The sequence below is a fragment of the Salmo salar genome, chromosome ssa25 (genome assembly GCF_905237065.1).
Source record: "Salmo salar chromosome ssa25, Ssal_v3.1, whole genome shotgun sequence".
Taxonomy (NCBI): domain Eukaryota; kingdom Metazoa; phylum Chordata; class Actinopteri; order Salmoniformes; family Salmonidae; genus Salmo; species Salmo salar.
This window is the reverse complement of record NC_059466.1, coordinates 38,235,833-38,247,687: the sequence shown is the minus strand read 5'-3', so window position 1 is coordinate 38,247,687 and position 11,855 is coordinate 38,235,833. Positions and strand designations below refer to the sequence as shown.

The following is an 11,855-nucleotide window of genomic DNA, read 5'->3' as shown; positions in this document are numbered from 1 at the left end:
AAAGGGCCACATCCTTTTACACTGAGACAAAAGGAGAAAGAGAGAGTCCCCTTTCTATAGTATTTGCTTGTAGTGTTCTTTCATGAAATAACTATGTCCTTCCTCTTTTAAACCACTCACCTGCTTTTTTTCAACTAAACTGTTGTTTCATGTCCTGGACATGTTTCACAGATGCTATGATGGAGGATACAGAGACTGCACTCTCACTTCCTCTTGGTTTTGTATAAAGTAGTGCTAGTTACACAAAACCACTCACTCACACTGCTCTATTATACTGCACTGGCTTGGTACAATACTTCACTGGCTTGGTACAATAGACCTGGAGAAGCTGGAGACATTGACCTGAATACAGCGAGGAGAGGAGCATACCTCCAACCCAGAGCAACAGGTGGAGGACTGCATGACTTGAAGAGACGCATTGCATCATTTGAATTTGAAGGTAAGGTGCTTTATTTCGGAACTATTATGATTCAAGAGTCAAAACAAAAATGCATATAACTGCCCACAGTTAGTTCTTAAATGTATGAATACATTCCAAAATATATTTTGACCAAACTGCTGTAAACTGATCAAACTGCTGTAAAATCAAATTCTATTTGTTACATGTGCCGAATACAACAGGTGTGACCTTACCGTGAAATGCTTACTTACAAGCCCTTAACCAACAATGCAGTTAAGAAAATAGAATTAAGAAAATATTTACTAAATAAACTAAAGTAAAAAAAAGAAGTAACACAATTACATAACAATAATGAGACTATATACAGGGGGTACCGGAACCGAGTCAATGTCCGGGGGTACAGGTTCGTCGGGGTAATTTGTACATGTAGGTAAGGGTAAAGTGACTATGCATAGATAATAAACAGCAAGTACCAGCAGTGTAAAAATGAACTGGCCAAACTGCTGTTAACTGACCAAACTGCTGTAAACTGACCAATCTGCTGTATGTGTGTTCCTTTCCAGCCATGCTGTGTGAGAGCAGACTATGGAGCATGACCTACTGTAGTGAACAGGATAGACTGGACCCTCTCCCCCCTGTAATAGAGCCCCCCAGGAGGAGCGTGAAGGCTGGGTCAGAGCTGGCTGCAGCCACCCTGCTTCAGGCCTCTCCAGGCCAACCAAGCAGAAATGGCCAGTCCATCCTCAGTAGAGTGCCCCAAAACCAGAGGCCCTCCCAGGCGAGTGCCCAAATCCAGCCCCAGGCTTTTTCTCCACCGCAGGATCTGCATTCCCAGAGTCCCCATCCTGACAGACACATCTCCCCAGAGATGGAGATCCCTGGGCAGGCTTGTTCCGGTGGCGAGGTCCCCTTCCTGGTGCCCTCCTTCTGCCAGAGCATCTGTCAGAACTACAGCGACCTCCACATCGGGGGTGACCAGGTGCTGCCTCTCTTGGCCCACGATGGGGAGGTCCTGCCCTGTAGCGACAACCAAGCCAACGGCCCCTTCCTCCATTCCTGTGACGTACCCCCGGCCGCAGAAGACTCTCCCCCAGATCGGGCCACTGAAGACGGGCTTCTGCGTCCTCTCCAGTGGGGCTCAGGCTTGGGGTCCTCCCGCTGGAGGGCGGGGAGTGGCCGTGACCGGAGCGTCCTTCTTCAGGGGCTCGAGGGGCCACTCTCTAACTCGCTGCTCAACCGCTACCTGGAGAACAAGATACTGGACCTGTACCAACAGTACATGCTGGAGAACATGGCCCATGATGGGGGCTATGTTGAGGGCTTGCCCTGCTCTCTGCTGGCCTCAGAGTTGATTCTTACTAGCCTGGATCAGATCACCCTGCAGCTGAGCCGTGAGGGCCATCTGGAAGCGGGCCGGGCCAAAGACATGGTGCTCAGCTGCCTACTGAGGGTGGCCAGCGGCCTGCAGTCCAGTGAGATCAGTACTCCCCTGCTCCAGATCTCCACAGATCTGCAGCTCCCCACTGATACTGCTACTGGTGCTGCTGCTAGTGGTGCTACTGCTAGTGGTGCTACTGCTACATCTACTGCTACTGGTGCTGCTGCTAGTGGTGTTACTGCTAGGTCTACTGCTAGTGGTGCTACTGCTAGTGGTGCTACTGCTAGGTCTACTGCTACTGGTGCTGCTGCTAGTGGTGCTACTGCTAGTGGTGCTACTGCTAGGTCTACTGCTACTGGTGCTGCTGCTAGTGGTGCTACTGCTACATCTACTTCTACTGTTGCTGCTGCTAGTGGTGCTACTGCTAGGTCTACTGCTACTGGTGCTGCTGCTAGTGGTGCTACTGCTAGTGGTGCTACTGCTAGGTCTACTGCTACTGGTGCTGCTGCTAGTGGTGCTACTGTTAGGTCTACTGCTACTGGTGCTGCTGCTAGTGGTGCTACTGTTAGGTCTACTGCTACTGGTGCTGCTGCTAGTGGTGCTACTGTTAGGTCTACTGCTACTGGTGCTGCTGATAGTGGTGCTACTGCTACATCTACTTCTACTGTTGCTATTATTGCTGATGCTGCCAAACCTCAGGGACCTCTCAGCTCTACAATTGACCCCCAAGTTAAAAACATCCTTTAACCCCTGACCCCTGAATCAACTGGACTCAGACACCACCTTGCTACAGAGGTCAAACCAACACTTGACTCCTCTGTCCTCCAGTACTAGACAGGTTCACTCTCCCCCTAGCTTTAAAGTCTGAAAATCAGACTCCCCTGTTTCTTATTTTTCTACCTTCACTCAGGTTCTCCCTTTCTCCTCTCAGTTTCCCTACATACAGTTCTGGGGAAATGAAACCGCTTTCAAACAGCTGCAGTGATAGAAATAGATAGAAATTCAGGTGGAAACTGTGGTTGAGAGGAAAGACGTCTGCACTGTTCTCATGTTTTCATAAAGAGAACAGTAACATTGTATGTAATGTTATTGTCTCATTATTTTAGTGCAAAATCAATAAACATGTTGATCACACAAAGTCAGCGACACTGATATGCTCCCAGTACAGCACATCCTTCCCAATAGATTATCATGAAAGTACAGTACACTAACGTGGTCCTGTGGTGATATAACATTTGAGTGGTCAAAGAGTTGGAGAAAACACTTTCAGCCCTTCAGTGAAAGTCCAGATAGGTTTCACAACCATCTCGATTCATTGTAAAGAATTTCAGGGTAGTTTTTCTGCACATAAACAATATGTTCTATGTAGGCTGTATCTGTAGCTGAGTAAGTAGGGAAGTGTGTTCTGCCATCTGCACTTTTTTAAGCTACCACAAGAGGGGAGCAGAGAGGTGTATCCCAGCAAGACAGGCAGATGCCAGGCCACATTTTTCCTTCTCTCTTATAGTATGTTGCCTCTCCTCTGTCTCTCTCTTGCTCGCTTTTTTTCTCTCACGCACTCTCTCTCTCTCATGCAGCTTCTCTCCCTCTATCCCAGTCCTTCTCTCTCTCCCCCTTCTCTCTTTCTACGTCTCTCTCCCAGTCATCCTCTTCCACTCTCTCGGTCTTTCTGTCTCCTGTCCTACCCATCTCCTTGAAGCCATACAGCTAATGGGTTGTTATATTCCACTCCCTATTGTCTGCCGCCAATGATGTCATCACAACCAAGTCTTAAACATACTGTACTGAGTGTCTGTCTGTCTGTACGTCTTTCAGTCAGTCAGTCAGTCAGTCAGTCAGTCAGTCAGTCAGTCAGTCAGTCAGTCAGTCAGTCAGTCAGTCAGTCAGTCAGTCAGTCAGTCAGTCTGTCAGTCAGTCAGTCTGTCTGTCTGTCTGTCTGTCTGTCTGTCTGTCTGTCTGTCTGTCTGTCTGTCTGTCTGTCTGTCTGTCTGTCTGTCCGTATGTCTTTGCATGTGTGTGTGTGTGTGTGTGTGTGTGTATCTGTGCATATGTACTGGCTTATTGTGTGAGTATATGTACATGTTTGTGTTTGCACCTGTGTGTGTGTTTGTACCTGTGTGTGTACCTGTGTGTGTACCTGTGTGTTTGTACCTGTGTGTGTGTGTGTGTGTGTCTATGCTTTCACTTCCTCCACATTGCCTGAGACAGGTGAAAGATAGGAATCTCAGCTCACCATGGGTATATTTTAGGCACAGCTGCTGACACGTCCCACATGAACCAAAGAGAAACAGAACCACCTACATTTCAACATCAACGCTACATGTTTATGTTTATTTTTCCACATTTCCTTCGATTTGAAGGAACCGCCACACCATTTGCCCTTCTGAGCCAGTGTTTGAGCCACTTCCTTGTTTCTTGTCCAAACACACAGCCACGGGAGGAAACTGTGTTTACAGAGAGGAGCACTGCAGTTGAGGCCTGTGTGAAGTCTCAAGGCCGTGGAGACACATGTTCAGTTGTTCTGCTTTCATCTAGCTCCATCAGCCTAGGTACTAGTTAAAATAATCCAGTCCTGTCAGATACAAACAAAAACACACATGTAAATATGATTCACACATGCACACACACTGCACTGACAGCCCCCACAGTTTGAGCATATTCAAACAAACTGATTTCCAGAGACCTTGAAAGAGAAAATTAAAAACAGGCATTGTTTTTCCAGCTGAAGTTTGGGTTAGAAGAGATGGCTGGGGCTTTAACTCTTCCAGACCTAGTGGGCTTGTACATAAAACCACTTCCACTCCATTGCATAAAACCCCCAAAACCTGCATTCAAACTGGTTTCAATGACATCCAGCTTAGGGTTTAATAGAGATTTCCAAAGTATAATAAAGGTTGGCTGTCAGCTACACAATTCCTTCCATCTTTTTGACATAATCAGGACACACCGAATATGCATAAGCAATGTAAATAGATGGGGTGAATGTGCTGGAAAAGTACATTCAACTTTCATAATAACAAAGAACAAATATGTGTGCGTGAGGGTATAGACTTTCATATAGCCAAAAGGGCTGAGAAATGACAGGACTATCGGTGGACAATTTGCTCTAATGTAAATGAACATAGATGATGGAACATATTCTCTTTTGCTTACGCGATTAAGCGCTAAGGGTATAGCAAATATTTACCATCTACAGGTAAATATAATGATAATTGTCGTGAAATTCTTCTGAAAGATCAGGTTTTCATTTTGCTATGGGCTATTGTATAATCTTTCATAGCATTAACAAAACGTGACACATTCAAATGAGTAGATTATGAATATCGTAGATATTAGTGAGTTCATTTTGGGGAGTTGTTAAGAGTACACACATCAACCACAGATGAAGAAAATTGCGTGCGGAACATCTCATTTCTTACGTGCTCGTTTCCTCTCACCTGTGACGTTTTAAGTAGAACGCTAGTGGAGGACGGAGAAAAGATGGGAGGAATTGTCTTTCTAACAACAGAGAAAGTCTATTCTGTGTCAACTTTTTAACTAAGCCATTTTATAGACTGAACTGTGCAAAAACATAAGTAACAGGATTGTAGGACTCATTTTGGATGTTCCATATCATTTAATGTGCTGTGTGGACTTAGAATGAGCCACCCATTTTGTACCCAAAATGTATGTATATATACAGTATATACTAAAGAATAATGCCATGTTTGTAGCTACCACTGACAACGGAGTACACGGCTGTCTCCTAATCCTCGTTTTGAGCGATGGCCATTGAAGTTGAACAAGAATTCAAGCACACATAGGAGGCACTTTATTAGTGAATGGAACATTGTCAAACTGCTGAGAAGATATGGCTCTTGGTTTTATTGTCTTTGTTGCAGAAACTTAGTATCACTGACGAAATCTTCAAAATTATTTTCTTATTGGATCCATTCTAAAGGTATTATATACTTGTTGTTGGCGCAGTCTTTTGTGTCCTTGCCACCAATTTTGCTTAACCTTGCAATCTAAGTGGCAAAAGAGTCAATTAACAATTACTTTTTGTTTAAAACACGAAAAGTTATGCTGTGTAGAAGGGGTAGTTCAGGTTTTTGGAAGTTAGACCTAATTCTCCACTTACTTGGAGTATTGTAGTTTCATCCAGACACTTTTTTTCAGACATATTTCCATTCTTAAGCATTCTTCTGGATGGCTTAACCGCTAGCATTAGCCATACTAGTGGAAGTGGATTATAGCAGCAATCACTGTTTCAGTATGACTACCGTAATTTCCGGACTATAAAGCGCACCTGAATATAAGCCACACCCACTGAATTCATTTTTTAATTTTATTTTGAACATAAATAAGCCGCACATGTCTATAAGCCGCAGGTGCCTACCGGTACATTGAAACAAATTAACTTTACACAGGTTTTAACGAAACACGGCTTGTAACAAAAATAAATAGGCTTTAACGAAACATGGCTTGTAACAAAAATAAATAGGCTTTAACGAAACACGGCTTGTAACAAAAAAGTAAAAATTAGCAGTAAGCTTTAGATGTCTTTTTGCACTGTCAATTCCTCACGCTGCTGTTTCCAATGTCATATCATCGACTCATTAACCTGTTATGGCTAAGGGGCAGTATTTTCACGGCCGGATAAAAAACGTACCCGATTTAATCTGATTATTACTCCTGCCCAGAAACTAGAATATGCACATAATTATTCGCTTTGGATAGAAAACACTCCAAAGTTTCTAAAACTGTTTGAATGGTGTCTGTGAGTATAACAGAACTCATTTGGCAGGCCAAAACCTGAGAAGATTCCTTACAGGAAGTGCCCTCTCTGACCATTTCTTGGCCTTCTACACTCTCTTTATTGAAAACTGAGGATCTCTGCTGTAACGTGACACTTCCTACGGCTCCCATAGGCTCTCAGAAGGCGGCAAAACGCTGAATGATGTCTTTGCAGGCCCTGGCTGAAAAATAGTAGCGCATTTGGATAGTGGTCAATCTGAGAACAATGAGACTGAGGCGCGTGCACGAGGCGACACCATGTTTTTATTTACAGTCTTTGAATGAAAACAACGACTCCCGGTCGGAATATTATCGCTTTTTTACGAGAAAAATCGCATAAAAATTGATTTTAAACAGCGGTTGACATGCTTCGAAGTACGGTAATGGAATATTTTTACATTTTTTGTCACGAAACGTGTCGGGCGCGTAACCCTTCGTCACCCTTTGGATAGTGTCTTGAACGCACAACAAAATGCCGCTATTTGGAAATAACTATGGATTATTTGGAACCAAACCAACTAATGTTATTGAAGTAGAAGTCCCGGGAGTGCATTCTGACGAAGAACAGCAAAGGTAATCCAATTTTTCTTATAGTAAATCTGAGTTTGGTGAGGGTCAAACTTGGTGGGTGTCAAAATAGCTAGCCTGTGATGGCGAGCTATCTACTCAGAATATTGCAAAATGTGCTTTCACCGAAAAGCTATTTTAAAATCGGACACCTCAATTGCATAAAGGAGTTCTGTATCTATAATTCTTAAAATAATTGTTATGTTTTTTGTGAACGTTTATCGTGAGTAATTTAGTAAATTCACCGGAAGTGTTCGGTGGGAATGCTAGTTCTGAACGTCACATGCTAATGTAAAAAGCTGGTTTTTGCTATAAATATGAACTTGATTGAACAAAACATGCATGTATTGTATAACATAATGTCCTAGGCGTGTCATCTGATGAAGATCATCAAAGGTTAGTGCTGCATTTAGCTGTGGTTTTGTTTTTTGTGACATTATATGCTAGCTTGAAAAATGGGTGTCTGATTATTTCTGGCTGGGTACTCTGCTGACATAATCTAATGTTTTGCTTTCGCTGTAAAGCCTTTTTGAAATCGGACAGTGTGGTTAGATAAAGGAGAGTCTTGTCTTTAAAATGGTGTAAAATAGTCATATGTTTGAAAAATGGAAGTTTTGGGATTTTTGAGGAATTTGTAATTCGCGCCACGCCTATCATTGGATATTGGAGCAGGTGTTCCGCTAGCGGAACGTCTAGATGTAAGAGGACCAAGCTCCCGTGCAGCAGCTCTATTTCCTTTTCCAACAGCCAGATCAATCGCCTTCAACTTGAAAGCTGCATCATATGCATTTCTCCGTGTCTTTGCCATGATGAGGGTGACAAAATGACTACCGTAATCAGAATGATGGGAAGTTTGAGAGCGCTCGATTTAATCTAAACACTAAACAAAAAAGTTGTTTGACCTTAACCTGTTCGGCAATTTCATTGGTCTAATGAAAGCTTCATGCCGCCAAAAAACTGATCACGTCACAGAATGTATTTTTTTGGAAAAAAAATTTTGAAAGGGGGAAAAATCCATATATTAGCCGTGTCATTGTTTAAGCCGCGAGGTTCAAAGCCTGGTAAAAAGTTGCGGCTTATAGTCCGGAATTTACGGTACTTACTTTCCACAATAAATTCTACAGCCATCTCATATTTTTGTGGGCTATACATGCATGTCGATATGAAAACATAATATATTTCCACCACTACAAGCATAAACATATACTTTTCAAACAGAGAATGTTTTGGAAAAAATATATATTTCTAGACTCATTAAGCAGTGGAAGTATTTTCAGGTAGAATAATATTTATGCTTGTAATAGTGGAAATAATACAACTTTTCCATATCAACATTCACTAGCATGGGTAGATACCAGCCCATAGCAAGCCAGAGAAACATCAAGAATGGAAATAGGACCGAAAAAGTGTTTTGATGAGCTTTCAACATTCCAAGTAAGTGGAAATGAGGTCTAACATCCAAAAACCTGAACTATTCCTTTAAGTAGTGTGAAAAATATAGACTAAATCTGCAGTGTAAATGAAATGGCAAAATACATTTAAATGTCACTATCAGATTCTGTGCATCCATACTTTGGAGCTGCTCCTGTAGGTGCTCAAAGTCTTCCTCATTCTACATCCTCTTGACATGGAACTCTGAGTCCTGGGACTCTGCAAGTCTTCCTCGTTCTCCATCCTCTTGACATGGAACTCTGAGTCCTGGGACTCTGCAAGTCTTCCTCGTTCTCCATCCCCTTGACCTGGAGACTCTGCTCTCCCAACACATCTCACCTCCTCCAATATCTCCACCAATTTAATAAGGACATACTTCTGAAACTCTGAAATGTTGTAAAGACATTTGTAAGAAGAATATTTTGTTGACACTTAATGGACATTTTGGGTTTTTAAAGAGAGAACTAAAGTATGACACATGCAACAGAGCCTGACAGACAGATTGTGATGGCAAATATATGGAGTGAAATCACAGGACTTAATACATACATATAGTTGACCACTTCAATAATGTCCTGTATTCTAGTGGTTTCAATGACTGACTTCAACACCTACAATGCACATGAACTCAATGATGTACTTACTGGCAGATGGAGAAGGAGAATGTCTGTGCTCTCTGCTCTGTTGGGACTGGCTAGTAGAAGCCTTGGAAGATTCTGCATTAAACATTCAAACCTTCCCAATGAATTGACTAGTTAGCTGATTAAGATTTCTGGACTGAAGCCCTGGATTGCCCTGAAACAGAAAGATTTAAACCCAATCTGGGTTCTGTCCAGAGAGAAAACAGCTACACCAAATGAAAAACAGGGACGGATTGGAAAAAGATTTATCTCTATTGTGTATGAATAGGAATAATGATCCTGATAGGCAGAGATGCCTGACATCAATGAAAATTACAATCCACTCTTGGCCAAACAGTCAAATGGTCCTGAGAGATAAACACTATAGAATTATCTCTTACCCATGTGTCCACCAACTGGATCCTTAAAAGGTGAGAGGAAGAACGAGAGCGGTTTCAATGTCTTTTTTGGGATCGCTCGGGTGAAGTTGTACATAGTCTTGCAACAAACATTCAAACCCAATGCATATAAACCTGGGAAGCTGTGATCTGGACCCACCGTGTGTGAAGGGAGATGGGGAGGGAGTGCGTCGGAAACAGTTCGTAGTACACTTGATTACTAAACAACTTTATTTTACCATGGCTGGTTATCTTGGCACATAGCACATATAAACAATGCATGCAATGTGATTAGATACAGCTCAATACATTTTTTTTTAAAGAATGATGATTTAACCTTTATTTATCTTGGCAAGTCATATTTAATGAACTTTGTAAAATGAATGCATTCACATACAATGTGTATAACTTAAGTTGAAACGCATTAACAAGCATTACAAGGCATTATTCCCACTCAGGGCTCCCGAGTGGCGCAGCGGTTAAAAACCTGTTTGGGATAGGGGGCAGTATTTTCACGTCCGGATGAAAAGCGTGCCCAAAATAAACTGCCTGCTACTCAGGCCCAGAAGCTAGGATATGGTAGATCTATGGTAGATCTGGATAGAAAACAATCTAAAGTTTCTAAAACTGTTAAAATAATGTCTGTGAGTATAACAGAACTTATTTGGCAGGCGAAACCCCGAGGACAAACCATCCAGGAATTATTTTGTTGTTGAGTTCACTGTGTTTCCAATTAGGTTTCTATGGGAACCTAGATTTCTGTGGCACTTGGTTGCAGTTCCTATTGCTTCCACCAGATGTCAACAGTCTTTAGAAATTGGTTGATGTTTTTCTTTAGAGAAATGTTGAAGTACGGCTATTCAGAACGAGGGTCCAGCCTAGTGTACTCTTGTTTGGGGCGCACGACCTGAAGCTCGCTCCACTTTCATTTTATCCGCTATTGAACGCATTTTATCCCGTCTTAAATTTTATCGATTAATTACATTTTAAAATATCTGAAGTTGGATGAGGAAAGTTGTTTGAAATGTTTGGACAAAGTTTACAGGTAACTTATTAGATATTTTGTAGTCATGTTGGGCGAGTTGGCACCGGTGTTTTTCTGAATCAAATGCGCCAAATAAATTGACATTTTGGAGATATAACAACGGAATTAGCGTAATTTCCGGACTATTGAGCGCACCTGAATATAAGCCGCACCCACTGAATTTAAAAAAGTATTATTTTCAACATAAATAAGCCGCACATGTCTATACGCCGCAGGTGCCTACCGGTACATTGAAATAAATGAACTTTACACAGGCTTTAACAAAACACGGCTTGTAACAAAAATAAATAGGCTTTATCGAAACGTGGCTTGTAACAAAAAATAAAAAATTCGCAGTAAACAGTAGCCTACCAAGAAAGTCATTGGTCACTATCTTCCTCCTTCTGTGCACTGAAACCACTGAAGTCATCTCCTTCGGTGTCGGAGTTGAATAGCCTCAGAATTGCTTCATCCAATATTGGATCGTTTTCATTGTCGCTCTCGTCACTTTCATCCGGAGGCAAATCCCCTGCTGAGCCCTCTTCAACACGCAGCAGTCCAGCCTTTCGAAACCCATTGATGATAGTGGATTTTTTGACAATGCTCCATGCTGTCAGGACCCACAAATTTGAAAGCGGGAAAAATCCATATATTAGCCGCGTCATTGTTTAACCTCTTACATCTAGACGTTCCGCTAACGGAACACCTGCTCCAATATCCAATGATAGGCGTGGCGCGAATTACAAATTCCTCAAAAATACAAAAACTTCAATTTTTCAAACATATGACTATTTCACAGCATTTTAAAGACAAGACTCTCCTTTATCTAACCACACTGTCCGATTTCAAAAAGGCTTTACAGCAAAAGCAAAACATTAGATTATGTCAGCAGAGTACCAAGCCAGAAATAATCAGACACCCATTTTTCAAGCTAGCATATAATGTCACAAAAACCCAGAAGACAGCTAAATGCAGCACTAACCTTTGATGATCTTCATCAGATGACACACCTAGGACATTATGTTATACAATACATGCATGTTTTGTTCAATCAAGTTCATATTTATATAAAAAAACAGCTTTTTACATTAGCATGTGACGTTCAGAACTAGCATACCCCCCGCAAACTTCCGGGGAATTTGCTAACAATTTACTAAATTACTCACGATAAATGTTCACAAAAAGCATAACAATTATTTTAAGAATTATAGATACAGAACTCCTTTATGCACTCGATATGTCCGATTTTAAAATAGCTTTT

General features: G+C 41.8%; 1 protein-coding gene across 1 annotated transcript; it reads left to right on the top strand.

Annotated features, from left to right (window-relative positions):
• Positions 1-237: 237 nt before the first annotated feature.
• On the top strand, positions 238-2,912 carry LOC106586714 (uncharacterized). Its single transcript, XM_045707395.1, has 2 exons — positions 238-439; positions 964-2,912. The coding sequence occupies exon 2, from the start codon at positions 966-968 to the stop codon at positions 2,523-2,525; it is 1,560 nt and encodes a 519-aa protein (XP_045563351.1). The 5' UTR covers positions 238-439; positions 964-965; the 3' UTR covers positions 2,526-2,912.
• Positions 2,913-11,855: the final 8,943 nt, after the last annotated feature.